The sequence below is a fragment of the Mesoplodon densirostris genome, chromosome 6 (assembly GCF_025265405.1).
Source record: "Mesoplodon densirostris isolate mMesDen1 chromosome 6, mMesDen1 primary haplotype, whole genome shotgun sequence".
NCBI lineage: Eukaryota > Metazoa > Chordata > Mammalia > Artiodactyla > Ziphiidae > Mesoplodon > Mesoplodon densirostris.
The window spans coordinates 115,687,688-115,713,630 of NC_082666.1; the positions used below are offsets into that span (position 1 = coordinate 115,687,688).

General features: G+C 47.7%; 1 protein-coding gene across 1 annotated transcript; it reads right to left on the reverse strand.

Annotated features, from left to right (window-relative positions):
- Nucleotides 1–275: 275 nt before the first annotated feature.
- S1PR3 (sphingosine-1-phosphate receptor 3) lies at nt 276–11,948 on the reverse strand. The gene is made up of 2 exons (XM_060102466.1): nt 11,689–11,948; nt 276–3,803 (listed from the first exon to the last, which is right to left on the reverse strand). Exon 2 carries the CDS (start codon nt 3,658–3,660, stop codon nt 2,524–2,526), a length of 1,137 nt encoding a protein of 378 aa, XP_059958449.1. The 5' UTR covers nt 3,661–3,803; nt 11,689–11,948; the 3' UTR covers nt 276–2,523.
- Between the last annotated feature and the right edge of the window lie 13,995 nt (nt 11,949–25,943).

Below are 25,943 nucleotides of genomic sequence, written 5' to 3' on the forward strand. Positions count from 1 at the left end.
GACCCTTACAATTTTCCCCCTATCAAAAGGGTAGTCCATTGACCTCCTTCCCTATTGACCTACCAAAATTGGTGGAAAAGCACCCAATACCCTGAAGTTTCCTAAAACACCAGCTCTGCTAGTGGGAAGCCTAGGGGACATGTTACTGGAATTCTCAGAGTGTTTTAACTCCTAGAGAAACACTGGCCTCAGGTGAGAGGTCACACTGCCACTCTGCACATCACCAGGGGCAGCCCCAGTGTACACAGCCCCTCACATGGACTCCCAAGAATGAGTTTATACAAAGGCTTTGAGTTTTATTTATTTTTTTAACAAACATACATGGGACGCAGTAAAGGTTACTCACTGAACGAGATCTAATGCACAGGTTCTCCATGGCTTTGACATACTCAACTTCTAAATGAGCTCCAGCTAGCTAGTTAGGAATGTACACATCGGTACTAACTTTGATGACTTTTTGCATATATCAAATAAACACAATTACTTTTTTGGAGTATTTTTCATTCAGATTGATTGAAAGTTTTGCACTACCTCAAAAAAAAGTTGAGGTTATAGTGTTATTAATATTAGTGCCAGATATCTGGGGCCCCCAAGCAACTCAGAACTAACATATACATTTCTTAAGTCATTTCACTACCTAAGGTAAAATGCAATACTCAATATTTTGGCTCTCTGAGGCCATTCTGTTGTTGTTGTTCTCTTATCCCAGTATCTGAATGCTTAACTTTTCCAGAAATGCCCTGGATTTTCTCATGCTATTTGACAAGAGAATCAGCTCCTTTTCAGTGATGTAATGAAGACAACAAAAATGCCACCCATGAGCATCTCCTTACAAATAGGATTTATCTCATCAGTAACAAAAATTAAGAAAGATGTTGGTCGGTACATGATCACCCAGGACCCACAGAAATCTTCCTTAATAAAGAGGAACTGGCATCATATAGCAAAGAGGAGTCTCTTTCTCTTTGAAAAGTTATTCATGTATTAAGACTACTCTTTTAGTCTTTACTCAGGCAAAAGTCCCACTGAACCTAAAAACTTCATGGGGTTCTGATGTGACGCTTACCCAAGAAAGAATCCTTTTAAAGGTTGCTTTTTTTTTTTTTTAACAAAGAACTCAATACATCAACTATATGCTTATGACAGCTCTACAAATTTGTGTATTTTGCACCCATTTGTACTGCATGAAGAATCACTGGGGATGACTGTGTACAAAAATACCTTCTAAGTAATTGCTTCTTAAGGTAAACAGTGATACAGGGGGGTCAACCTGTGTTGAAAAAGGAAGATTACAGTATTGCTATACTTCTTTGAAGAAAGCACAAGCTGCCAGATCACAGTTAAACTGCTCTAATAGTCATGGTCAGGGTCAGCTTTCGGGAATCCATGAGGCTGCTGACGGCCCCAGCTGCTCAGCTGTGACAACACAGGGAGTTGTTGACTTGGTGCTTTCTGATACAGATTCAAACTCAACATAGGATCACAGTGCTGCCTTGCAAACCTCTTCTAATTCAATAGAAACTCCCCATTACATTGGAAAGGTGAAATGAGCCAGGGGTCTGTCCTCTGCTTCCCCCTCGTGGGTTCTTTTCTTGGTTGGTCTGGGGCACAGCCTCCTGGAATACGTTGGCTGGCTTTTCTGTGATTTGGAGAAACCCCAAACAATCACATAATTTGGCTAATTTGGCTTTTAGATGTGCTTAAGACTCTGCAGGGACAAATGACAGGAGAGAAGCAGGGGTCCCCTTGGGGGATGTACGCCCACAGAACTTGCTCATTCTCACCAGGATACTCCAGACGCTGTCAAGGGTATGTCTCAAGACAGTCTGGAGTCAGACCCACACATCTGAGACCAGCCTCGGACAAGCCCTTTGGGGGGATTTGGGCTTTCAAAACCTGCTTAACGTGAGACTTCATGTCAGTCTGAGGAGGCTGGGACCAGTGTGTCCACCTAGTTCCCAGCCATAGCCTCATACCTGGTGCTTCAGTCAGAACATACCTGTACTCCCTGTTACGTAACAGTATCACATACTGCAGCTTATGCATGTACCAATGGCAGAAATGAAACGCAAGTGCTCTGTGACACAGAAATGACGAATATACAGCATCTATCCTGTGCACAGAGTGTAGTGTAAAGTTACCAGACGTCATCCTGATGTTCTGGGACACACATTGTACACTGTGTGGTCCACGACCTTCCTTCTCTAGGCACAGCAGACAGTGGTCGGTGGAATTCAGGGTAAAGCAACTGATGACATTGGCAGCTTGGTACATTTGGAAGACCCTGGAGCCTAAACGGACAAGGCACACAGTCTACACTGAAGTGGGTTGGCAATTCCTTGGTTTCCCTCCTTAAGAGACGTCCACACCAGGCAGGCTGTTGGCAGAATAGGTTTCCTGAGTCCCAGCTCTGGAATAGCCCCCGTGGGTGAGGCGTGCAATCCATAAGAATGTGGCCGCAGGGCTAGCTGCCGCTTGTTCCATGGAGATGCAAGGACCCCACGTTCCTGGAGCCCGGCGCCCTCACTTGCAGAGGATCCCATTCTGCAGGGTTTTGTTTCTGTCTGTTATGCAGGGCGGGGCAGCTATTTGCGGGAGGTCTTCCTTGCTCTTTGGGGAGGGGCTGCTGTTGTTGCTGCCGCTGGATTTGCTTCTGCTTGGGTCGAGAGCAGGCTGGATGGGGGAGGAACGGGCACCCTGGCCCCTGACCAGGCAGGTGCAGACCAGCCGGAAGAAGGCCCGCCGCATCTCCTTGCTGGCCAGCGTGTAGATGATGGGGTTCATGGCGGAGTTGAGCACGGCCAGCACGATGAACCACTGGGCCTTGAACAGGATGGCACACTCCTTCACCTTGCAGGCCACATCCACGAGGAAGAGGATGAAGAGTGGGGACCAGCAGGCGATGAAGACACTCACCACGATCACCACGGTCCTCAGCAGGGCCATGGACCGCTCCGAGTTGTGAGGGCTGGCCACCCTGCGGCTGCTGGACTTCACCAGGAAGTAGATGCGTGTGTACAGGATCACGATGGTCAGCAGGATGGCCGTGAAGATGCTGATGCAGAATGCGATGTACTTCTTGGAGTACAGGGGCAGGATGGTGGAGCAGTCAGGGAGGTTGTGCAGGCAGTTCCAGCCCAGGATGGGTAAGGCGCCCAGCGAGAACGCCATCAGCCAGCACATCCCGATCAGGAGAAAGACGCGGTGCTTCTTGTTGGCATCGTAAGGTCTCATTTTGATCATGGTCAAGTGCCGCTCGATAGCAATGGCCAGTAGGCTACAGGTGGACGCCCCGAGGGCCACGAACATGCTGCCTTCCCGTAGGAACCAGACCGTCAGAGACAGGCTCAGGGTCCTTTTGCCCGACATCAGAATGTTGACCTTGTAGGCTATGCCGGCCAGCAGGTCGCAGAGAGCCAGGTTGCCAATGAAAAAGTACATGCGGTTGTGAAATTTATTGTTTTTCCAGATGGCAATCAAAACCATCAGGTTCTCCAAGACAATGAAGCTGCAGATTATCAAGAAAACAATGGTGGTGAGCGTGCTGCCCTCGGGGGCATCCTTCAGCCTGTCCTTCAGCTTGCCTACATAGCTGTAATGTTTGTGCAGGGTCTCGTTGGAGGTGTAGGGTCTGGGGTGCAGCGTGAGAACCGTCGCCATCACTTGGAACTCACGATCGGTTAGCTCCAGAATCCACCAGAGGGCGCCCTGGGAACGTCCATTTCCCAGGCAAAGAAAGCCTGCGGCTCAGGCTGCAATAGTGATCCAAGCCAGACCCCGGCTAGGGTGTTGAGAATAGGCTCCTGCAAAAAGATAAAAGGAGGGGGCGCCCAGTGATAAAGTAACAGCACCTAAGATCAACGGCGACAATAAAGTTGGGGAAAGGCACTAAAAATGTGGAAGCATTTGGACGGCTGGTCCGCATGGGCCCAGAGAGGGCCTTTAACACACAGGTCAAGATCCTAAGTGACCATGGAGACAGAGGGAGCAGTTCTGTGTCTGCAGTTGCTGAGGAGGGAAATTCAGTGCAAGAGCACCACCATCATTCAGTCACGTCACCATCACACACACACCCAAGTAATACTTCCATCTGGAAATCTCTCTTTTTTTTTTAGATGTTGGGGGTAGGAGTTTATTAATTAATTAATTAATTTTTGCTATGTTGGGTCTTCGTTTCTGTGCGAGGGCTTTCTCTAGTTGTGGCAAGCGGGAGCCACTCTTCATCGCGGTGCGCGGGCCTCAAGGCACTTCGGAACGCTAACCAGTTCATACCCATCTACTGCACAGGAGCTGGTAAACCCTTATTCCCAGTTACTGAGAGAGAAACAGTATTATGCCAGGTCCAAAAAATAGAATAGAATCTGGAATAATGCCCGTCCGATTTCTGAAACATCCTTGGTGGGTTTTGGAGCAACATTGTGGGAAGTACTCACACTTCCTGGATGGGATCCCCGGGGAGCAGGGCCAGGGCCAGAAATTGAGTCTAGACGGCCCCCAGGTCTGCCCAGCGGAGAGCTCGGAAACCGACCACCTGGCCACCAAAGGAAGAAGAGCACAGGCCACGCACGGCCCACATGGCCACTCCCCTAGCAAGCAGCTGAGTGTGGAGCCAGGGGAGGAAGAAATACAAACCTGTAAAAGTGGAATCAACAGCTATTGAGACTAAAGGAAGAAAAGAGAGGACAACCAACTGGATTTTCGAGTTTGGCTTAAAATTCAGAGTTTACCTCTAACTGTCTAAACTGCCAAAGCTAAATCGGTGTGTGTGTGAACTGAAAGAAACCAACCTGGGAGCACTAGTGAGAGGGCGGGGTGGAAAACCCAAGAGCCAGACTTCCGATGGTCCTTCCCCCACTGGACTTTGGATGCATCCCACCCCACCTGTGGCTTTATCCATCAGCCTCCTGTGATGTCCACAGTGAAGCAGACCCAGCTACCAAGGCAGAAATGGATTTCACTAAACTCACTTATTCTAAATTAAAACTATTTGAGTATTTAAATATATAATTAAGATCATACGAGCTTAATTTACAGCAGCCGACTGTGTGCAGTTTTTTAACTTTTTTTTTTTTTTTGCAGTACGTGGGCCTCTCACTGTTGTGGCCTCTCCCGTTGCGGAGCACAGGCTCCAGACGCACAGGCTCAGCGGCCACGGCTCACGGGCCCAGCCACTCCGTGGCATGTGGGATCTTCCCGGACCGGGGCACGAACCCGCGTCCCCTGCATCAGCAGGCAGACTCTCAACCACTGCGCCACCAGGGAAGCCCACACACCACTTTTTAAAACAAATTGCAAGCTGTCTTTTTAAGAGTAGAAATAGGCACAGCAGCTGACACTCTCAGAGCACTTTCCCTGGAGCCCCTTATTTAATCCCCATGCCGACACTGTGAAGATCACAGCATCTCTCCTCTCACAGCACCATGTATATTAATGGTGCCCAGTAAACGTGTGTGTCCTTTATTACTGCTCATCTAAGTACTCTCATCTGTGGGCGGCGAATGGAGAATCCGTGCTCCCACTTTGCTGACCCTTCCTGGCTGTCGTAGAAAACCAGGCACAGGAGAACTTAGCCGCCTGGTTATCTTCCCACCACTTGCCATCCCAGAGCACAACCCTGGCGAGTGTACTCTGCATCCCCACACAGATGCACCACCACTGCACCACGTGTGACCTGATTCATGGAAAAGGCATGGCACAAAGGCAGGGAAGAGGAACACAGGTGCCACTCCACCAAGAGCCACAAAGCAGCAGCATCCTGAGAACGGCTATTTCCCCGACGGCAGTGGGGTCACATGGCTGGCCTGAGGGCCCTACACGCGCAACACCCCCCATGCCAGACCCCCTGTTGCCACATCCAAGTGGCCGCCCCCCTGTCCATGACACCATCCTGTCGGGTTTGCCTCAAATGCCTCTGAGACATCTGCTTTCCCATCAGGGGTTTTTCTCCCAGGACCTGATATTGGCAAACATAGCAAGAGGATTTATAATGGTAACTGACTCAGCGCCAGAGCCGTCTGAATGATAAAAAACATACTAATATTACCTAAAAGGACAGGAACGTGAGTTGTACAGGAATTCCCACTCACACTGGGGTGAAAGGGCTCTAGGCATCTGCAACTGAAAGGCTTTTGAAACCAGGGTGTGTCCAAAGTTTGTCTCCTGTGCCTTAGTTTCCCCCATGATAACTCCAGGGCATTTGAATCCCTCTTGGACAGTCTCCACCCCCCTCCGACTAGGCTGTATAGTATGGATAGCAGGGAAGCAAGTCCCTTTAAAACTGCTGGATCTGGACTTCTCTTGGAAATAAAGGGCAGAGGAAATACACCACAGGCTTTGCAGACTCACATCAGCTTTTTTTTTTTTCTGAATATGTAGAGTTTTGATAAAATGGAGGAAACAAAAGGAAACAATAAAAACTGATAACCAGCAAGAAAACAACCAAAACAAAAATTGCCTAACATGTGCCAGAAACTCATCCAGACCATGAATCTTGAGGGTGAACATATTTTCCCATTAATTCTTGATTTATAGTTTCCCTTAATTAAATATTTATCGCTCAGGGAGCACATATTTTCAGAACCTCTTTTATTAAATGTGAATCTCCGCATTTTGTGTAACTGGAAGATATCCATCTCTCTTTGGAATCTAAAAGCTTATTTTCTTTGGATTATCAACATTAGAAAGTAGACCCCATCTGAGAGTTAAGTGCTGGTTTAAAGATCAGATTGATTTTGGATGCATCTGAACACCACTGTGCATAGTCCAACCATCTCACGGGCGAGTTTGGGCCTCCATCCCGAGGGGCGCAGCACAGACTCCGAGTTTGCCGGAAGAACGCCCTGCCCCTCCCAGGTCCTGCTCATGGTGAGGTGGGGCATCGGCCCTCCCTGGCTCAACCATCCTGCTGCTGCTGGGCACTGCGGGCACCAGGGCTCCTGGGAGACCAACCTATCCTATCCCTCATGGCCTCTTCTAGTCACTAACCACTCCCAGAGAGTACCACTCTCTGGACATCTCGTCCCCTAGAGTAATTTAGCCTGTGTCTGACCTGCATATAAATGGAGCCATACGATATACAGTGTGCCTGGCACCGTCCTCTCAATGTGATGCTCCTGTGAGCCACGCGTGGAGATGCCGGTAATTCCTTCTCATTGCTCCCACCGTGTGGATGGATGCAACAGCCTCCATTCATTCCCGGTTGTGGACATGGAGTGGTTTCCAAGTGTTGTTGTCCTTAGCAGTGGTGCTAGGACGGGTTGAGGATGTCCTTGTGGCGAGCATGTGCCTGTGTTTCCAAGGAGTACCGTGGATTTCCTAGCATTGATGTCTAGGTTGGGCTTTGATGGGAGGGTCCCTGCAGAGGCTTATGGGTCTTAGCCCCTGGTCCTGCGAATGGCTTTTGTAGGAAGCTGGAGAAGTCCACATAGAGGGTGAGAGTCACACACTACAAATGCTCACGTTTTGTTTTATTTTAAAAGATAGGTGTCTGGGGCTGGCAGTGACCAGCATCTGCCTTTCCATTGTAAAAGGCTGATCACTGCTTAATTTTCACCTGAATACTTAAAAATACAGCCTGATGCTGAGAAGTGTGGCTGGGTGCTGGCTAGTCGTGTACACATTCAAAAAGCCAGGCATGTTATAGAAGATACTCAGGACAGAGATGCTCCTGCTTATGGGCAGTGGTCTTCCAACAAACCCAGATTCCGACAGAGCTGTGCCTTGCTTATGTCCATAGGCAGAATTCTCACTTTCAAACTGTGCTCAGGTGGCCCAGACCCCCACAGACCCGTCCCCTGAAGTATACTGCCCACACCTGAGCTTCCTTTACATCTACTCAACAGAGACCCACTACACCTAAGAGTTTTCACTTCAACCTCATTCAGTTGGGGTCTTCAAGTCTACCTCAAGGCATTTCAACACCAAGCCTTTATCTTTTTGCAGAGAAGGAATACGACACTTTCTAGAAGGTGGTTCAGAGGTGTGTCACCCCACACCTCTTCCCTCCACTCCAAGTTGGAGTATCTGTGGGGAGGGGTGAGCCCGGCAGGGGCCGATGGATTCCAGATGTGCTTTCCGTGCTAGCGATTCACTTTCTCTACACATGTCAATTTGAAAAATAAACAAACCGTAAAAAGAAGGAAAAGGAAAAAAACAAAGGAAAATATTTCCACAATCTGGGGTCTGTCTCTTTCTCTCTGTAAAGGCCAAAAAAAACCCCCAAAAACCCAAACGAACAAACAAAAAAGTGCACGCACACACACAATAAGATAGTGAGAAATTTATTTCTCCTGGTCAGATGCAGGGCACTGTATTTTTAAAGGCACGTTCTCCCAGTTCATCCCCAAAACTGAATTAAAACATGAAGCATTTGCCAACAAGCCAAATTTCTTGGAAAGCAAGGGGTTTTTTTGGTTTTTTTGTTTAGAAGAATTTAGAAAGGAAATAATGAGTTGGCCATTTCATGGCCCCAGCAAAATTCCTTTGCTAATGAGTATTTCCCCTCACTCCGAGCATCTTAGGTGACCTCACTCTGCTTTCAGAGATAGTTCATAACAAGAGGCTTCACACACTCAGCCTTGCACGCCTGCGAGTTGCTCTGTGCCCATTAGTGGAGCTCCCAGTGAGAAAACGGCTGTTACAGATGAACCACATCAGGATTCCACAACTTCCCCTTTCTTCTCTCGAGTGTGGAAGTGAGTTGGTCCCTGATCAGGATTCCTGCTTTTCAGTGGCTTCTCCACAGCTCTTTCTCTCGGTAAACAAGGGTCGGATGCTAACACAGATCTGGGGGCAGTCCAGGGAGCCCCAGGAAAGCAGGTTGTACCCAGGACCTGGTGCAGCTCGAGCATCTGCCTCCGTGCGTGCTCTCGAGGGCAACTGCTTTAGATGCAAAAGGTCTTTACCTTCATTGGTTTTCAACCAGCCTTATCAAACTTCCTCTTCTGTACTTGTTCTAAGGAAGGGCACGGGACTGAATTCCTACCAAGACTGCCACAGGACGAATGAAAGTGTGTGGAAATGAGCTCCTCCAGGCATATGCAAATAAGAGGTGTTCTGCCCAGGAAGTCCTAACTGTGGGGTCCCTGTCATCCTTTCCCACAGCAGGGCTCTTACTCGGTGATACTGCACATGTACCGCGTATTGCACGTTGCAGGTACCATGTCTGATCCCCACTACAGCATCTGCCTTCCAAATGTACATAGGAGGAAACTGAGTCCGGGGGGTTGGGTGTGCGGGCGCAGTGTCCTTTGTAGCACAGCTTGGAAGAGGCTGCGCTGGGCCGGATGCCTGTGTCATTGGATTCCAGTGCACCACATTAGGGATAAGCTCTTCTGGAGGCTGTCACCTTTCCATGTGTTCCTCACCTCGATAGTGACAAGAGTGTCACCACCATGCTTGGAACTGATAGCAGAATGCTGGAATGCTAATGTGAGGGCTTGACTGAAATATATGGAAAACTCTGACCCCAAGGAAATGGAGCGGCATCTTCAAGGTCCAAGAGCCTAGTCAACTGACTCAGGTCTCTCACTCCAGCTCACAGTGCTGATGGGACATTAGAGCCACCCAATCGGTACCACACTCTCCTTGGAACCACCTTGTCACTGATTTACCTGACTGGCCTATTGCCTGGCCTCTTCTAGATGCAGCTGTAATTCCTCAACAATAGAATGAAAACAAGAGAAGAAAAGGCAACTTTATGCCTAGTAACTGTAACAACAACTTAAAAGTATTAACTAAAGTTAGACAGGATTCCACTCGGTATATCATATGAACTCCAAAGGATCATGGAATATCTCTTAAGGCAATTAATTACTTTTACAGAAAATGTATGGCAAAGGAATAATATGAAATGGCTCCGAAACTGATAAGAAAGGAATCACGAAGCCAAATGTGAGGAAACAGAGAGGCTCGTGTAGCCCACGGCACAGCCGTCTTGGCTAACTGGCCAACGTAACAGATTGCCTGAGGCTGCCTTACCAGCTGTGGCAGCACCAGAGTCATAGTCCCAAGTCCTGGCAGAAAAAAAAGCGTTTCTCCAATTGGGCGACCCCAGATGTTTCGAGATGATGGTATGCTCGAACCCCCATGTCTTCGCAACACAAATATATGTATACACTGTAGGTCCTGACACATTTTTAGGAGGTGGAAGAGAGACCGTGGAATCAAATCAGTGTCATTAGTTCCAGACAAAGAAAAATCAGTTCGTAAATTTTGAGAAGTAAATTCATTAGGCCAATAGGTAAGGCTCCTGGTACAGGAAACGGGAGTTTCAGTATCCACATTATGGTAGAAAATTAGGAGAGTCATGCCTTTAACGAAATGCACACATGTAAAGAGGAAAGCAGCATTTTCAGAGAAGAAAGCTGGTTGAGGAAACATTTTGTCTATATCTTAAGGGCTGACTTTGTGTCTCAGATCTCTGGTGTCAGGCAACAAAAGCGCCTGGACTAGCAGGCCCTAAGTGAATGTTTGCTGACTGAGAACATCCAGTGTATGGTTCTCCTCCGGCAACAAAAGTATTCATACTGGCACTGAGCTCTGCATCAATTGAGAACTTGTACAGATGTGGATAATTCCACAACTCCTTGAGTACTACACACACACACACCACACCCTACCACGCTCCACACACATATAACACACCAGAACCACCACCTACACCAGCAACAGGCTTGGCCATCCCTTATTACTCATATACCCACAGACCATAATCCTGCCCTCGTACTTTCTAGGAATTATGTTTTTGTTAACCATGCCAGCAAGATTTTCATCAATGAAGAAATAAATGTTTAAAAGATAAATTAGGAACATGTGATTAAATACAAGGTCTGCAACTTCTAACTCCAGACTTGAAAAAGACGCCTAATTCTGGAAGTACCCAGAGCTCCAGAAGAGCCAGACACAGTTCATGCTGCTACCTTGCTTCAAAGTAAAACATGTTCACTTTAAAAATCCAACAAGAAGTCCCTCTCTTACCTCTAAATACAAAAACACCACAAAGTAATATGTCCTTGGAAGTGTCCAATGTCAGGAAGAGAGAGAAAGTAAGAAGGAGAGGGATCAGGAGAGAGAACCATTTGGAGACTGGAGGGTTAAAACTGGCAAAGTTAGCACTTTCCTGCACCAGGCCAAAGAAGGACCTTCCCAGCTTTATCTGTTGTGAATGTAACATACTGATCTTCCCTGGGAACCTCATTTATTGCACGGTAGGCACTTTTTCTTCCAGCCCCCCCGATTCTGACAGCCCTGACTGCCTTGTTTGAGACATAGAAGGAAAACTGGAATTTTGTGGCGAATAAAATTAAATAGAACAATTTCCCCAAGAGAACAAGCACATATACACACGCTTCCAGAGTCCCCAGGTCCTCATCCTGGGCGGGAGCCTAACTTTTTAATTGTCCCAGGAAAGCGACTTCACAGGAACGTCCCTGTGAAGAGTCACTACTCTTCCCTTCGGCATTTTAATGCTCCAACTGTACTTAAAAAAGGCACCATCCCCTCCCCCACCCCGCCTCGGCTCAGTCACCAGAATGGATGACCTGTGTGGAGGGGGTGATGCTGATGTAATGTGCTCGCCCACCCAGGTCACCGTCGCGCCGAGGACTGGCTGGAAATTTGTGAGAAAAGTGGACCCGGCTGCCCCCACCCCACCCCGGGTGCCCCGGGCCTTCGGCCGTGCCATCTCACCTCCGTCTGGGAAGGGCACTTGGGCCACCAGCATCCTGACACCCCTTTCTCCGCTCAGATGCGAGCTGGGCTGGGACGCCGGGATAGTCCTGGGGCTCGGGAGTGGAGGCACGTTCGCGGGCCGGAGCGTCTCGCTCGGGTTCGTCCTGCCACCGCGCTTGGCGCCGGTTTCCTGTCGCGTGTCTCCCAGACCAGCTTCTTCAGCCTCTGTCCCCGCCAGCCGGGGCGCAAACTTTTCCAGCGGCCCGCCGGGGCGGGGCCCGAGCTCCGCCTCCCCGCCCGGCCGCCCCACGCCCACATCCCGGGCCCCACGCCCCCTCCTCCCCTGGCCTTGTACCCCACCTCCCCCCACCCTGCTCCATCCCCCGGCCTCCCGGCATCTCCCCGCCCACCCATCTACCCTTTGCCCCCTCCCCCATCTCCTGGCCCTCTGCCCTCACTTCTTTGTCCCCCGCCACCTTCATACCCCTTCCCTCAGCGCCGCGCCCCCATCTCCGCGTCCCTCCTTCCCCGCCCCAGCATCCCCCGCACTCCTCGCCCGCACTTGCCCCCAAAGCCCTGCGTCCTGCTCCCGGACTCCCGCCCCCGAACTCGTGCTCCGGTCTTCCTGCCTCCCTTGCCTGCCCACACAGTCGAGGCCCTTTCTGATGGGTCCTAGACATTCTCCCATGGCCTCCCGCCTCCCTCCGCAGTCCCCCTGGGCTTGGCTTGTCCCTCCGCCTCTGCCCCAGAACAGCCTTCAGATCCTGCGCTCCTCCTGAGCTCCCGGCTGCCGACCCAGGGGCTCAGGACCCAGCCGGCAGGTCCAAACCGGGTCCGGGGTTGGACTTGGGCAGGGCGCACGGAGGGCGAGTGTCTGACAGATTATTGTTATCATTATCATAATTGTCGCGATCATGATCATTTTGGGTTGGAACTGACTGACCCCCAACTTGAGGGGTAACATCTGGCAACATTTTGGTTTGGACCCTGCGCCTTCCACCTCCCTCGTGCTGTGCTCTGGGCCTCCAGCGCAGAGGCTGTTCCCCGGGGGGCACACACAAGCTCCGAATCCCCGGACCCGCCCCGGGCACAAGAGCTCGTGGATCTTCCGTGGCACAGCTCAGGGGGATTCGTCCCTTTTGTGTGGATAAATGAGATAATCTATGCGAAGAGCTTCCGAAAGAAGAATTCCGAGGGAGGGGACTACCAAATCTATTGGACACGGAAAGTGAAGGTCCTGAGTAAGTGAACACAGCAACCGACCCTGGAAGCTTCTAGCGGGAGGGAGAAAGAAAGAGAACGGGGTAGGAGGAAAAGGAGAGAGGCAAGAAAAAGGAACCAGAAGGCCTGCTATCCAAAGCAAAGCTGTGCATTCCTGGGCAGACCAGACAGGCACTGCAGGGGTCCCTGGAGCAAGTTGGGGAATCTTGGGGAAAGTCTCCCTAGTTACCTGGCTTGTGATTTGCCCTCTTGCCTCCAGAGGAAGAGCCCCAAGCATCCTTCCCCTAGAGCTGGGAGCAAATGCTTATTAAGGGTGGGACTGAGCCCTGAGAGGCATAGACAACAGAGTGCAAGTTGCCAGTGCTTTTGCTGGCCTTCTCAGTTGTTCCCTGTTGAGAAACCCCAGCCCTGGAGAAAAAGCGGGCTGGTGGGGTGGGGGGTACTGCAGAGCTCTGGCTGACCTCTGGGGCTCAGTGGAGGGCTGATGCTGCCCTGTCCCTGTTTCCACTTACTCTACTGTACTCTGCCTGCACTGCTGTGAGACCCCTCCAGTATGGTAGCCTTCCAAACTGGCTCAGGGTGTCTTGTGCAAGCTCTGAGAAGCCATTTCTGCCCCCAATTATAAGAGGACCTTTATAATTAGAGTTCCTTAATCTTTCCACTCCTACAGCACCAAGTCAGGAAAAGGAGAGGAGAGACTATGCATCTTTAGCCACTCACCGTGGCCAGGGTAACCAGACAGGGTACTGGCCACTGTGCTTACACCTGACCAAAACGGTCAGTTAGCTCATCAACACATCGGTTCATTTAGTTGCGTCACACTACGAGAAATGCACCACTAGGTTACTGGCTGCAGTTTGTTTTGATTGGTGCTCATGTCTTCATTCACTAGACAAAGTCTGAAATCCAGACATTACTAGGGCAACCTTGAGGTCTAGTGATGCCTCCAAAAGCAGCCTCAGGACCTGGACTCCAGAAGGCTGGAAAACAGTGGGACTGTTTAATGTAAATGTCCCAAGGGAGACCAGAGGATTCCTGAAACTCCTCTTTTGGTAAGACTCCTTTTTCCCAAAGATTCCCCACCCTGAGCAGCTCTCTCCAAACACAGTCCTCTGGCTGCCCTACTGTGCACCCCTGCTTGCTCCCCGCTCCATGGGCCCTAAAGCTCAGTCACTGGGCCCTGACTGGAGGGCCCTGTGTGCCCTCACACAACCTCTAGACATCATATTCGCTCATAACTTCTCTGGAGAGAACCAGCTCTCCCTGAGTCTGTTGAACAAAAATCCCCCCCTCTGCAGCGACAGCTCTTTACAGAGGAATGGTGGCTCATAAAGGTAGAAGGAATAGGAGAATTAGGAAGTTCCTATTGTTCACCTCTCGCTGAAATAACTGAGTTGAACCAGGTGAACTCATGCACAGCACGGTGAAAGTGTGGAGAATTGGTGAAGCACACAATGCTAACTGGAAAAGGAAGAACGTTCTCTGTTTTTAATGGAGACATCTGGCTGTCAGGGGCTCAAGGAGGGATCAAGCTTAGCATCTCTCATATTGGATCAACCTGATATTATGGGATCCAGAATCCAGCACACATCACCAAGACTGTGTTCTTGCTAAAAATGCTAAAATTCAGTCAGAGGTCAAGCCTGTGACCTTCACTTCCGGTTTACGGGGAAGAAGGTCTTAAACAGCAGGATAAATGACGCCGGGGAGAAACGATCAGACACGTCCAGAGAGCAGGGCATTCTGTATCAGTTGGCGTGGTCTCCTCAGAAAAGTCAGTGTCAGAGAAAGAATGGGAATGGTTCTAGTATAAAAACAGCTAAAAAGAAGTGACATTCATAACAAACCTGGACCCTGATCAACTCCTGGGTCAACTAACCAGCATTAAAGAATTTGGAGAACGTTTCAACATGATGGTGTATTGAATGATATTGTAGAATTATTGTTCGTGTTATTAGGTGTGATAACGGCACACTACTTGTCTAGAATGACCTTATTTTTAGGAGATGCCTGCTGAACTATTGAAGAGTGCAATGTCTTGCTACCTTAAACTTGTTTTTAAATAATTCAGCAAAAACAGGATGTACACATAAAGCTGATATGACAAAACGTTAGCAGTTATGGGATTTCAGGGGTGGATGGGGGGAGTTGTACGATGGGTTCCCCTTCTCTATGTGCTTGAAATTTTCCCATAGTAAAAAGTTGGCGAAAAAGAAAATGCCAGGTACTAAATAATTTTAAAAATGTGTCCATCTCTGTCTCAAACTATCAAATCAAATCTAGGCTTATGGGAATAAAATAAAAAGATAGGATGATTTATCTCTGTATACTTTTGAAAACCACGTGGCCCCAAACTTGAGCATGATTTGAGCAAATATATATTATGATATATTGATATATGTAATATAATATTATATACTAATTTGTAATTTTTACAAAGGAAATACATTTTATTTTCCCAACACATTAGTGCCTGCAGCCTGGCATGCAGGTACCACTTGGTTAAAAGACATCCAATTTTAAGACTCTAACCCACAGGGAAGCCTTCCCCAGCAGAGCTGAGACATTGAAGGACCCGACTGCAGGAATGGAGAAGCTGGGAAGGCCAGACAATTGTGCCTATAAATGCACCTTCTCTCTCCCTTTGTTCCTCCCTCCCAGCCTCTGCCTCTTGGATCTCTGTCTTGCTTTTATCTTGAGTCATTGTGCCTGCCACTTTTTTGGGGTTTCAGAGGCCGATCCTCAAGCCTACAGTCAGGACAATGTGGTATGAGTTCACACATGTGGACAAGGCTGTGGCAGGAGACCTGGTCAGGGCATAGGGTAGGCTGGATGGGCCACAGGGAAGGGAACCTGGTAGAAAAGAATCCTTGGGGAGCCCTGGGCAGTGTTGGGGACTGAGGTCTTGTGGTTCTCCAGAAGATCACCACGATGGAAGTCATTTACATAGTGCTGGAGAGGAATAGCTCTGAAACATCCATCTGGATTGGATTTGCAAAAATGAAACTTGAACTTTTGTACCTAACAACCCTGACTGGGGCCAAGTGAAGCCTCTGACTAGCTGTCCGAACTCTTTCCCGATAAGTACTCATTCGCTGACAGAGACGCCTACACCTGGACCTCACGACTTTGTGGCTTCACAGTTAGTACATCGTCTGTCCCCATCTTTACGCTTCATGCATCCCCTTTCTCCATTCACACTGTCAGTCAAGGACAACAGAGATTCCAAGAATTGTTCTTTTCATATTTCATATTTTATAAAGATGTCTCTAATATTCAGAAACCTGACTAGTGTGTGCATGTGTGTTCATGTAAGTGTGTAACTGTATGTGTTTGCGTGTGCATGGGTGTATGAATGTGTATAGGGGTGTATGTGTGTGTATGCATGCATGTGTGCATATATGTGTGCATGTATTTGTGCATATATGTGTGTGTGCACATGTGTGTTTGTGTGTGCGTGTGTGTGCTGCAGAAGGACTGTACTCCTGGTGAGGGAGGTAATGTGTCTGACCATCCCTGGAAGATAAGCCGATGGACCTTGTAGTATAAAACAAAATAAATATTCGGTCTTTGCTCCTGGTTCTTGGCACAGAGCTCCTAAAATCCCTGAATTTACTGTCTTTTACATGCTAATGAGATGGCTGGTGGCTGGGCCCTAGATAGGTTCAGGATGGGGGCTGGTTAGCAAAAGAACCAACCATGTGATTACAGGGTTGGAACTTTCAGCCCCATTCTGGGGAGAGGATGGGGCTGGAGCTGGAGTTAATCACTAAAGGCCAATGATTTTTATCAATGAAGCCTAAATAATGAATCCTCCATAAAAGCCCCTAAACAACTGAGTTTGGGGAGATTCTGGGCTGGTGAACACAGCTATGTGCTAGGAAGATGATACACCCAGAGAGGGCATGGAAGCTCCAAGCCCTTTCTCCATACCTTGCTCTATGTATCTCTTCCATTTAGCCTTTCCTGAGCTGTATCCTTTATAATAAACCAGTGACATAAGTAAAGTGTTTCCTTGAGTTCTGTGAATTGTTCCGGCAAATGACCAAACTTGAGGAGGGTGTGGAACCTCCAAATTTGTAGTCAGCTGGGGCTTCCCTGGTGGCGCAGTTGTTGAGTGTCCGCCTGCCAATGCAGGACATGTGGGTTCATGCCCCGGATCTCCTGTGCTCCGCAACGGGAGAGGCCACAGCAGTGAGATGCCCGTGTACCACTAAACAAACAAACAAACAAACAAACAAACAAATAAATAAGTAGGTAGGTAGTCAGCCAGGCAGAATGTTCAGTGGGAGCAGATAGACAGGGAAATGTGAACTCAGCCTGGGGTTGGGGGGGAGGTGGTGAGGGTCTAGCGCGTTTGTGTGTATTCCCACGTGGTGTGTTTTCAGCGGAAGCCCGTGTGCTCTGAAAGCAAGAGGAGAAAGGGTGGTCTGGAAGGCATCCCACTGGGTGGAGGAACCCTTGATTCTCTCCGTTGTTTTGATGAGGAGAGCTGTCTGAGGGCTCGCGGCGATGCAGGCACTGAATCCCACAGACTGGGTAGCCCAGTCTTCGGCAGCCTGATGCTTTGAGTCAAAGTAGTCCAAAAACGTGCCCTTCTTGTTGGATGCTGCGCCTGGGAAAACGTGGTGGGGGCTGGCTTGCTGGAGAAGCGTTTTCCGTTTATGGAGGACTATTGATATATACAGTCTGGGGATGGGTGTAATTCAACAAAAATGCCCCAGTTGTGTTTATCCAGTCGTTCAGCTAGCACGCAGTGGATGGGGTTGTTCCGTGCACACCTGTCCACCCTCTGCTTGGTTCACTTCTGTGTATTCCTCCCGCGCCCCTGGCTTTTTAAACAAGTGTCTGCAACATTGTTGAATAACTTGGCTTTTTCTTGGCTGCCGAAGGGTTGATTGGTGATGGGGTGGAGAGAGAAGGTGGTGAGACGAACTGCAACAGTAGTTGCCAATTTCCTCCCTCCTCCACCATCAAACACTATGGATCTTAAGCAGAAAGGGCTGAAGGAGTTTGGTTGGGGGCAGTAAGAACAAATACCAGCATTGACTTGGTGCTTACTCCTGCTAGGCACTGTTCAAAGAGCTTCACACAGAGTAACTCCTTAGCCCTCAGAACAACTCTAGGAGATGAAAACCAATATCATCCCATTTTTCAGATGAGGAAATTGAGACACAGAGATAATCATACATTTGCCCAAAGTCACATAGCTGGTAAGTAGCAGAGTTGGAACACCCTGTCTGTTTGGAGTTTGCTGATTTATTTTAGCACTTTGGAGGTTTCAACCCTCCTGAAAAACATAGGCTGGACTTTATGCATGGATGCCCAATATCTGGGTCCCTGGCTCCCTTCATCTGGCTTGACTGGAGCCTGAGGGCAGAAAGAGGATGGTAGATGCTACCCACTGACCCTCTCTCTTACAGTCCCCACATCTACTCTGGGTTGTGGACTGTGCATGGCTGGTTTGGGGGAGACTGAATGGAACCTGCCTAGGTCCCTTATGGACAGCCTCTGCCCCAACTGGTGAGGATGGCTAGCACAGGATGGAATGCTATAGTGGGCAGAAGGGTGGGGAATCTTGCTTCCACCATCATTCTTAATTAATAAAGAAACTGTTAAACTTCTGAGTGTCAGGGTTCACATCTGTAAAATGGTACGTTTTACCGCATTTAATGGGTAGAATTAAACTAACTATCTGGGCATTTAAATGGATCATAGAAATTCTACAGTTTTTCACAAAAAAAGAAAAGTTTTTCCTTCCATACTCATTGAACTGAAACAATGCACAGACTCTTCTTGATTAAAACATGTTTTAAAAAGCTGAGATTAGAAAAGAAAAAATGTCTCAAATCAGTAATCTAAGCTCTCACCTCAGGAAACAAGAAAAGGAAGGCAAAACAAACCCAAAGCAAGCAGAAAGAAGGAAGCAAGAAAGATAAGAGCAGAAATTCATTAAATGAAAACAGAAAAATAATCAATGAAATGAACAGTGGTTCTCTCAAAGATCAATAAATCGAATCTCTAGCAGGACTGACAAAGAAAAAAATGGGGGAAGACAGAAATTAGCAGTATCAGGAATGAAACAAGTGATCACTACATTCCCTGTAGACATCAGAAAGATAATAAGGGAAAACTAGGAACAACTCCACACATATAATATTCAACAACTTAGATATAATGAACCAATTCCTTGAAAAGTGCAATCTACCACCATTCTCCCAATGTGAAATAAACCATTTGAATAGCCCTATAACTATTAAAGAAAAGGAATTCATAATTTTTAAATTCTCAGAAATCTTCAGGCCCAGATGGTTTTTCTGGAAATTCTACCAAAGTGTACAAAGAACAATTGATGCTGATTCTGAACAATTCTGTCAGAAAATAGAAGAGGTGAGAACACTTCTCAACTCATTTTATACAGCAAGTATTATCTTGATACCAAAACCAGACAAAGAAAGTACAGAAAAAGACTACAGACCACTATTCCTCATAAATATAGACACGTGCATTCTTAAGAAAACATTAGCAAATAGAATTCAGCAATATATAAAATAGTTATTACCATGAGCAAAACGAACTTATTCTAAGGATGAAATGCTGGTTTAATATTCACAAATCAAGAAACATAATCCATAATACTTATAGGCTAAAGAAGAAAAACCATATGATCTATCAATTGATGCAGAAAAAGCGCTTGACAAAATTCAACACTCATTTACGATAAAACTCTCAGATAACTAGGAATATAGTGAACCTTCCTCAACTTGATAAAGAGCATCTGCAAAATCCCTACTGCTAACATTATACCTGATGATGAAAGACTGAATGCTTTCCCCTAAGATCAGGCACAGGACAAGTATGCTCACTGACACCACTTCTATTCAACATGGTACTGTTAAGTCCTAGACAGCAAAATAAGGAAAAGAAAGGAATAACAATATATAGGTCATAAAGGAAGAAATAAAACTGCCCCAATTTGTAGATGGCATGATAGACTTCATAAAAATGTGAAAGAATCTATAAAAGACAAACAAACAAAAACAAACATAAAAACTCCTAGAACTAATAAAAAAGTTTGCAGGATACAAGATCCATGTACAAAAATGAACTGTATTTTTATATACTAGCAATAAACATAAGGAAACTGAAATTTAAAATATAATATAATATGACTGATAATCACTAAACAAAAAGAAACTCTTAGGTGTAAATCTAACAAAATATGCACGGGACTTGTATCCTGAAAACTACAAAGTGCTGAAAAAAGATATCAAAGATCTTAATGAATGGAGGGATATACCATGTTCATGGATTGGAAGATTCAACTTATTAAAAGGGGTCAATTCTCCAAAATTGATATAAGGTTTAACACAGTTCCTAACAACTTCCAACGAAAGGAAAGATAAGCCAGGCCGCATGCCAGGAAATGGTCGTCATAACAGCACCAGATTTCTCAACGGTAGCTTTGACAGACGATGGAGCCCAGAATCCTACACTTAGCCAAATTATCAACCAAGTCTGAGGGCATTATAAAGATGTTTTCAGACAAAGCAAGTATGGAAACAATTCTCCTCCTATGCCCCTTTCTTAGGAAGTTACTTGAGAATGAGGTTCGGCAAAATGAGAGAGTAAACTAAGAAGGAGAACAACATGGGCCCTGAAAGTAAGAAATCTAAAGCACATGGGGAGAGCAAATCCCATGATGCCTTCCTGAGAAGGAACTTTTCTGGATGATGGCTCTAAGGAGGCTCATCTGTGATTATCTTTACCCTTCTTTCACACCAATGGAAAGTTTAAAAGGGTCAGGCCTGGAAAATAATCTTCCCTCACTTTTCTTTGTAGTTATTCCCCCTTTGTCTTTAAAGCCTCTGTGTGTGAACCACATCAAATATTGCTGTCTCTGGGGAATGGGAAAATCTTGCAATTATTTAGGATGGGAGCATTTGGAATAAGCAGAGGCTTGCTGGGGAAGCATAACCAGGAAGGGAAAGAGAGGAAAGACATTGCTGTGTTTTTGGTAGAGGGAGGGGGTTAGCTACCAAAGGAATATATTAGAATGAACCATGTGAAATGACCACACTGGGCTACTTTAAACCACTAATATGGTAATTTCATGAGGTTCATGCTAATAAGAATAGCGTGAACACAGAAGGTCTTCTGTATAAATGCTTTCAGTCTTCTATAAACCCAGCACATAAATCCACCCTGTCCTCCCACAGTGACCCTCTTGCTCCCTTCTCTATTCCAAACAACAGGGAAAAAATAAAGGGATCTCTCTAGTCCCTCGGCCCAGAAGTCTGTGAAGACATCAGATCATCCTTGCTTCAGGGCTGCAACCTCTAACTAGTAAAGCCAACCAAAGTGCCCCAGACTCCTAGTTCTATGGGCTATAGGATCGTGCAAAGTCAGACAAAAGCAGAGGCAAATCATAAACCGGAAATAAATCCTGCCTGCAAGGCTAACCTGCTGCCTGAAGCCCCAGGGTAACTGAGAATCCTCCCCAGTCATCTGAAAACAGATTCCATTATGCTGGAAGGAATTGACTTTGATTCATAAAGAGTAGCGTCAATTCCATTCAATAAAAGCCACAGGGAATGTTCCAGGGCTCCATAGGCTGTAAGGCTCACCTAGGCACTTAAAAATAAGTAAAGAGGACAAAAAGGAAAAAAACCTTTGGAGCATTATGATTTTAAATGTAGAGGCTCAGGCTGAGTCAGTGGATAACGGTGGGTAAACCCAGGAGAAACAAATGCCTGAGCTGCGGAGACTGTGGTTATCAAAAAAGCTGAGTCAGAGGCAATGAGCCACCTGAGAACCTGAAAGAAGGCAGGGCCAGGCTTTGTGCCTGGAAGGAGGAAATGGCCAGCAGCCCTGGCTCTGAATACTTCTCCAGGCGCTCAGAGAGCCTGCAGCTCCATGGTCTTCCTCTAGCTTCGCCCGTCACCTTGGGATCCCAGGACTTGCTGGCTCAAGGGTTTTCAGTTCTGTGCATTCTATTGCATTGTCCAGAAAGGGGTATCTCAGAAAAAACCCACTCCACGTTGAGACCACAAGCTCAGGAGCAGCAGGTCCATGGGCCCTTTACATGGGGTCTTTCTGCCTCCTCTCCATTCTTTGTAAACAGAGAGGTATTCAGTTCTTTCTCACTGAGGGTCTGTACCCTAGTTCTCATAAATATCGTTAGAACATATTTACCCTTCAATTTTCCCACTGGAACGGGGATGTCATGTGTTAAACCTTTCACCAGAAAAAAAGGACTTTTCTGATTTTTAATTATTTAAAATTTTAACTTTTTTTTCTGAAGTAATTATAGATGCATAGGAATCTGCAAGGTACCCTTCACCCAGTTCCCTGATGGTCACAGCTTACATAGATTTAGTACAATATCAAAACCAGGAAATTGACATGGAGAGTGTGTGTGTAGTTCTGTGCCCTTTAATCACTTGTGTAGATTTTTTTTTTTTTTTTGTAGTACGCGGGCCTCTCACTCTTGTGGCCTCTCCCGTTGTGGAGCACAGGCTCCGGACGTGCAGGCTCAGCGGCCATGGCTCACGGGCCCAGCCGCTCCGCGGCATGTGGGATCTTCCTGAACCGGGGCACGAACCCGTGTCCCCTGCATCGGCAGGCGGACTGTCAACCACTGCGCCACGAGGGAAGCCCCTTGTGTAGATTTTTGTAACCATCACCTGGCTGTGCTCTGAGAACAGGTGGGATGGGGACATAGGCTCCCAGTTGGATTCTCCTGTTTCGGCTCACAGACTGAAGGCTCCCTGGGCTTCTCCTTGTCAGCATCTATCCCCTCCTAAGGCAGTTCCTGCCCCTTCATCCAGGTGTTCTTTCCCAAAAGTACCATGAATGTCTCTTTCCCTGATGTCCCTGTTCCATTTCTCTTTGTCCCTTAGGCCTCCAAACCTCATACATTTATTGCCATTCTGGCGGGGTTTTGAGAAGGAGAGGAGGCAAGTGTTTGGTCAATGCAATATATTCAGCTGGAAAGCCCATGATGGGTTTTTAAACATTCTCATTCTAAACAATTATAACAACAACAACAGCAAAAGAAGCCCCTCCCTTGATAACTGCCTCCTCCCCATGGCTACCATCTTTCCTCTCCTTCCTAGAAAGTTGCTGTTTCCTCTCTTTCTGCCTCTCTCCTCAGTTCACTCCCATTTAGCTTGGACCTGTTGCTCCAACCATAACATCTCTTACTAAGGTCACCAAGGACCTACATGCTGCTAAGCCCAGCACCCTATTTCTTTCACTGTGGCCCCTCAGCCGACTGTCACATTGACACATCTTTTGGGCTGTCCTTCTTTCCTTCATCATCTATTTATCTGCCTCTCTGATGTTCCCTTGCCCTTCTTTGTGGGTAACTCTGGCTTCACTAGAGGCTAACCTTTGACTTTCCTCAGGGCTGGATCTAGGACCTTCTCATCTTTAACTTCCACAGTGGGCATACACAAACACAGCTGAGCTGCCCCTAATTCTCCTTTCACACTGCAGCCTAAAGGATCTTTTCAAAATGCACAAGTGGGGCTTCCCTGGTGGCGCAGTGGTTGAGAGTCCGCCTGCCGATGCAGGGGACACAGGTTTGTGCCCCCGTCCAGGAGGATCCCACATGCTGCGGAGCGGCTAGACCCGTAAGCCATGGCTGCTGAGCCTGCGCGTCCGGAGCCTGTGCTCCACAACGGGAGAGGCCACAACAGTGAGAGGCCCGCATACCGAAAAAAAAAAATGCACAAGTGATTACTTCTCTCCTTACCCCAGCCCCTCCCAGCTCCTAGGATAGTCCCCATTCTTCATGGCCTGGTGCCCAGCATGTCATTTCTCCAACCAACCTCCTACCTTGTCACACCCCATCTCTCTTACCTCTCCCCTCCACCTGTGGAAACCTCTTCCTTGCCACACTGCTTCCCACCACAGGGCCTTTGCACATGCTGTTCTCTCACCATCCTCATCTCATTAGATCCTACCCACGCTTTGGCTTCCGGATGAAGAGGTTCTTCCTGCAGGAAGTCCTCCTTGATGCATCTGATTCTCTCTGTGTTCCCTCCTGGCCACGAAAGAGATAAATGCTCCCCTAATTCCTCCTCCCCTCACCCCCATCTGGATTCTGCATCTGCTTCCAGACCCTAGGCTCCATTATCAAGAGGGCTTGGATCTCTGTGGTATTTGAGCAACACATTCCTGAGGGTTTTGCCTCATTTCAGCCAGTCCCAACGCAGAGTGTAGGGTGTTCTGGTCTCCCATGTAGTGGAAACACAATTTACATTCACTCTGCTGGTGTGCTTAGAAGTATGCAGTTCCTGGCCCCTTTTCTGAGGAGAGGGTGTGATTTCTATTTTTTCCAATTGTTGACGTGAAGTGATGTTTTTATTTTTTTGAATGAATGTCATTAAAATGCGCACGTAACATCAGTGACCTTTCAGGATGTGGGGAGTGTTTTTGTTCTCACACTGACATGCCACAGCCACCCCACGGTGGGATCTGGTTCACCGCAGCCCCAGGAAACACCTGGGAATCCTGATGCCCTGTGGCTGGGTGGCTGCTTACCTGGGGGATGAAGCCCCGGAGGTGGCCAGGTGTGTAGATGAGGTTTCATTTAATTCACAGCCTTCCAGGGTCAAGAGGTTTTCATTCACTAAATTACAATGTTTGACAGTTGATTGCTTAATATAAGTGGGCAGGAGGGAAATCTACACTTGGAACCAGGGCTCTGGGAAAACAGACGGCCCCTTTGGATGGATTCCAAACTCGGAGATGGGAGAAATGTAGGCTCAGCAACTCTGTGGTCTGGAGCTCAGTGTGACTCTGGGAAAAGTGTACAGTGTGCGTGTGTGTACGTGTGTGTCTGCATGTGTGTCTCTGTGTGTGCATGTGTATACGTGAGTGGGCACGTGCGGAGCAGAGGTCTCAGGTCCAGACAACACTTCTCTGCAGGCTACCTTTGGAGTGGCTGCCATGTCATCCCACTGAGCTCCTTGTTTAGCAGTTGTCTCTGATGGCTGGTGTCTCTGACAATGACTTTTGAGTTTTATGCTAATTACTGCTTTGGTATGTGGTATTTTTACCCTGTTTTCTGTTAACTGTGTTGAAAGACAATTTAAGATGAAATGATTCTTATTTCTCTCTTATTTCCCTCTCCACTCTCAACCTTATTTGATCTGGATTACAATGAAGCAAAGTATTACCTGTGTTCATCTTGAAGTTTTAAATATTCCTGCTGGCCTTTAGAGCACTTTCACCTGAATTTGCAGGATAGTAACTATGCCGTGAGTATCCACCAAGTTGAAGGGCAGATCTACTCAGCCCTTCAGCAACAAACGTTTACACTCTTGTCACTTTGCGCTGACGGCTATAAAGGTGGTGCAGCAGCTGCGTTCAGCGGGCCCTCTTGCTTACGCACGGTGCCACATGGAGAGTAAGTCCCAAGGCCTTAAAAAGAAATAGGAAACAGGCTTTGGACAGCTAAATTCTTTCCTCTCTCCCAACTTCCCTCCCTCCTTCTCATCTGTTATTCATTTTTTTTTTTTTTTTTTTTGCAGTATGTGGGCCTCTCACTGCTGTGGCCTCTCCCGCTGTGGAGCACAGCCTCCGGACACGCAGGCCCAGCAGCCATGGCTCACGGGCCCAGCCGCTCTGCGGCACATGGGATCTTCCCGGACTGGGACACGAACCCGTGTCCCCTGCATCGGCAGGCGGACTCTCAACCACTGCGCCACCAGGGAAGCCCTGTTTTTTTTTTTAAACTCAATTTATCAACTAACAACTAACATTTGTGGGGCCACACCCAGAACTGACATCGGATCCTGTGAATAGGACCAAACGTCTGTCCTCAAAACCCTTCTAATCTAGTAGAGTGGGAAGAACCAGAAGGTGGAGGCGATGACAGGGCTGCTCTTAAGGAGGGTGCGGGGGGCGCTCCCAGCCCAGACTGGGGGGTGGGTAAGGCTTACCGAAGGCGGGGTGGGGGGGCCTGACCTCTGTCTTACAGAACGGATACAAACACGCAGGGCCCAGCAGCGGAGGGCCGGGTGGCCGACGCCAAGCCTGGA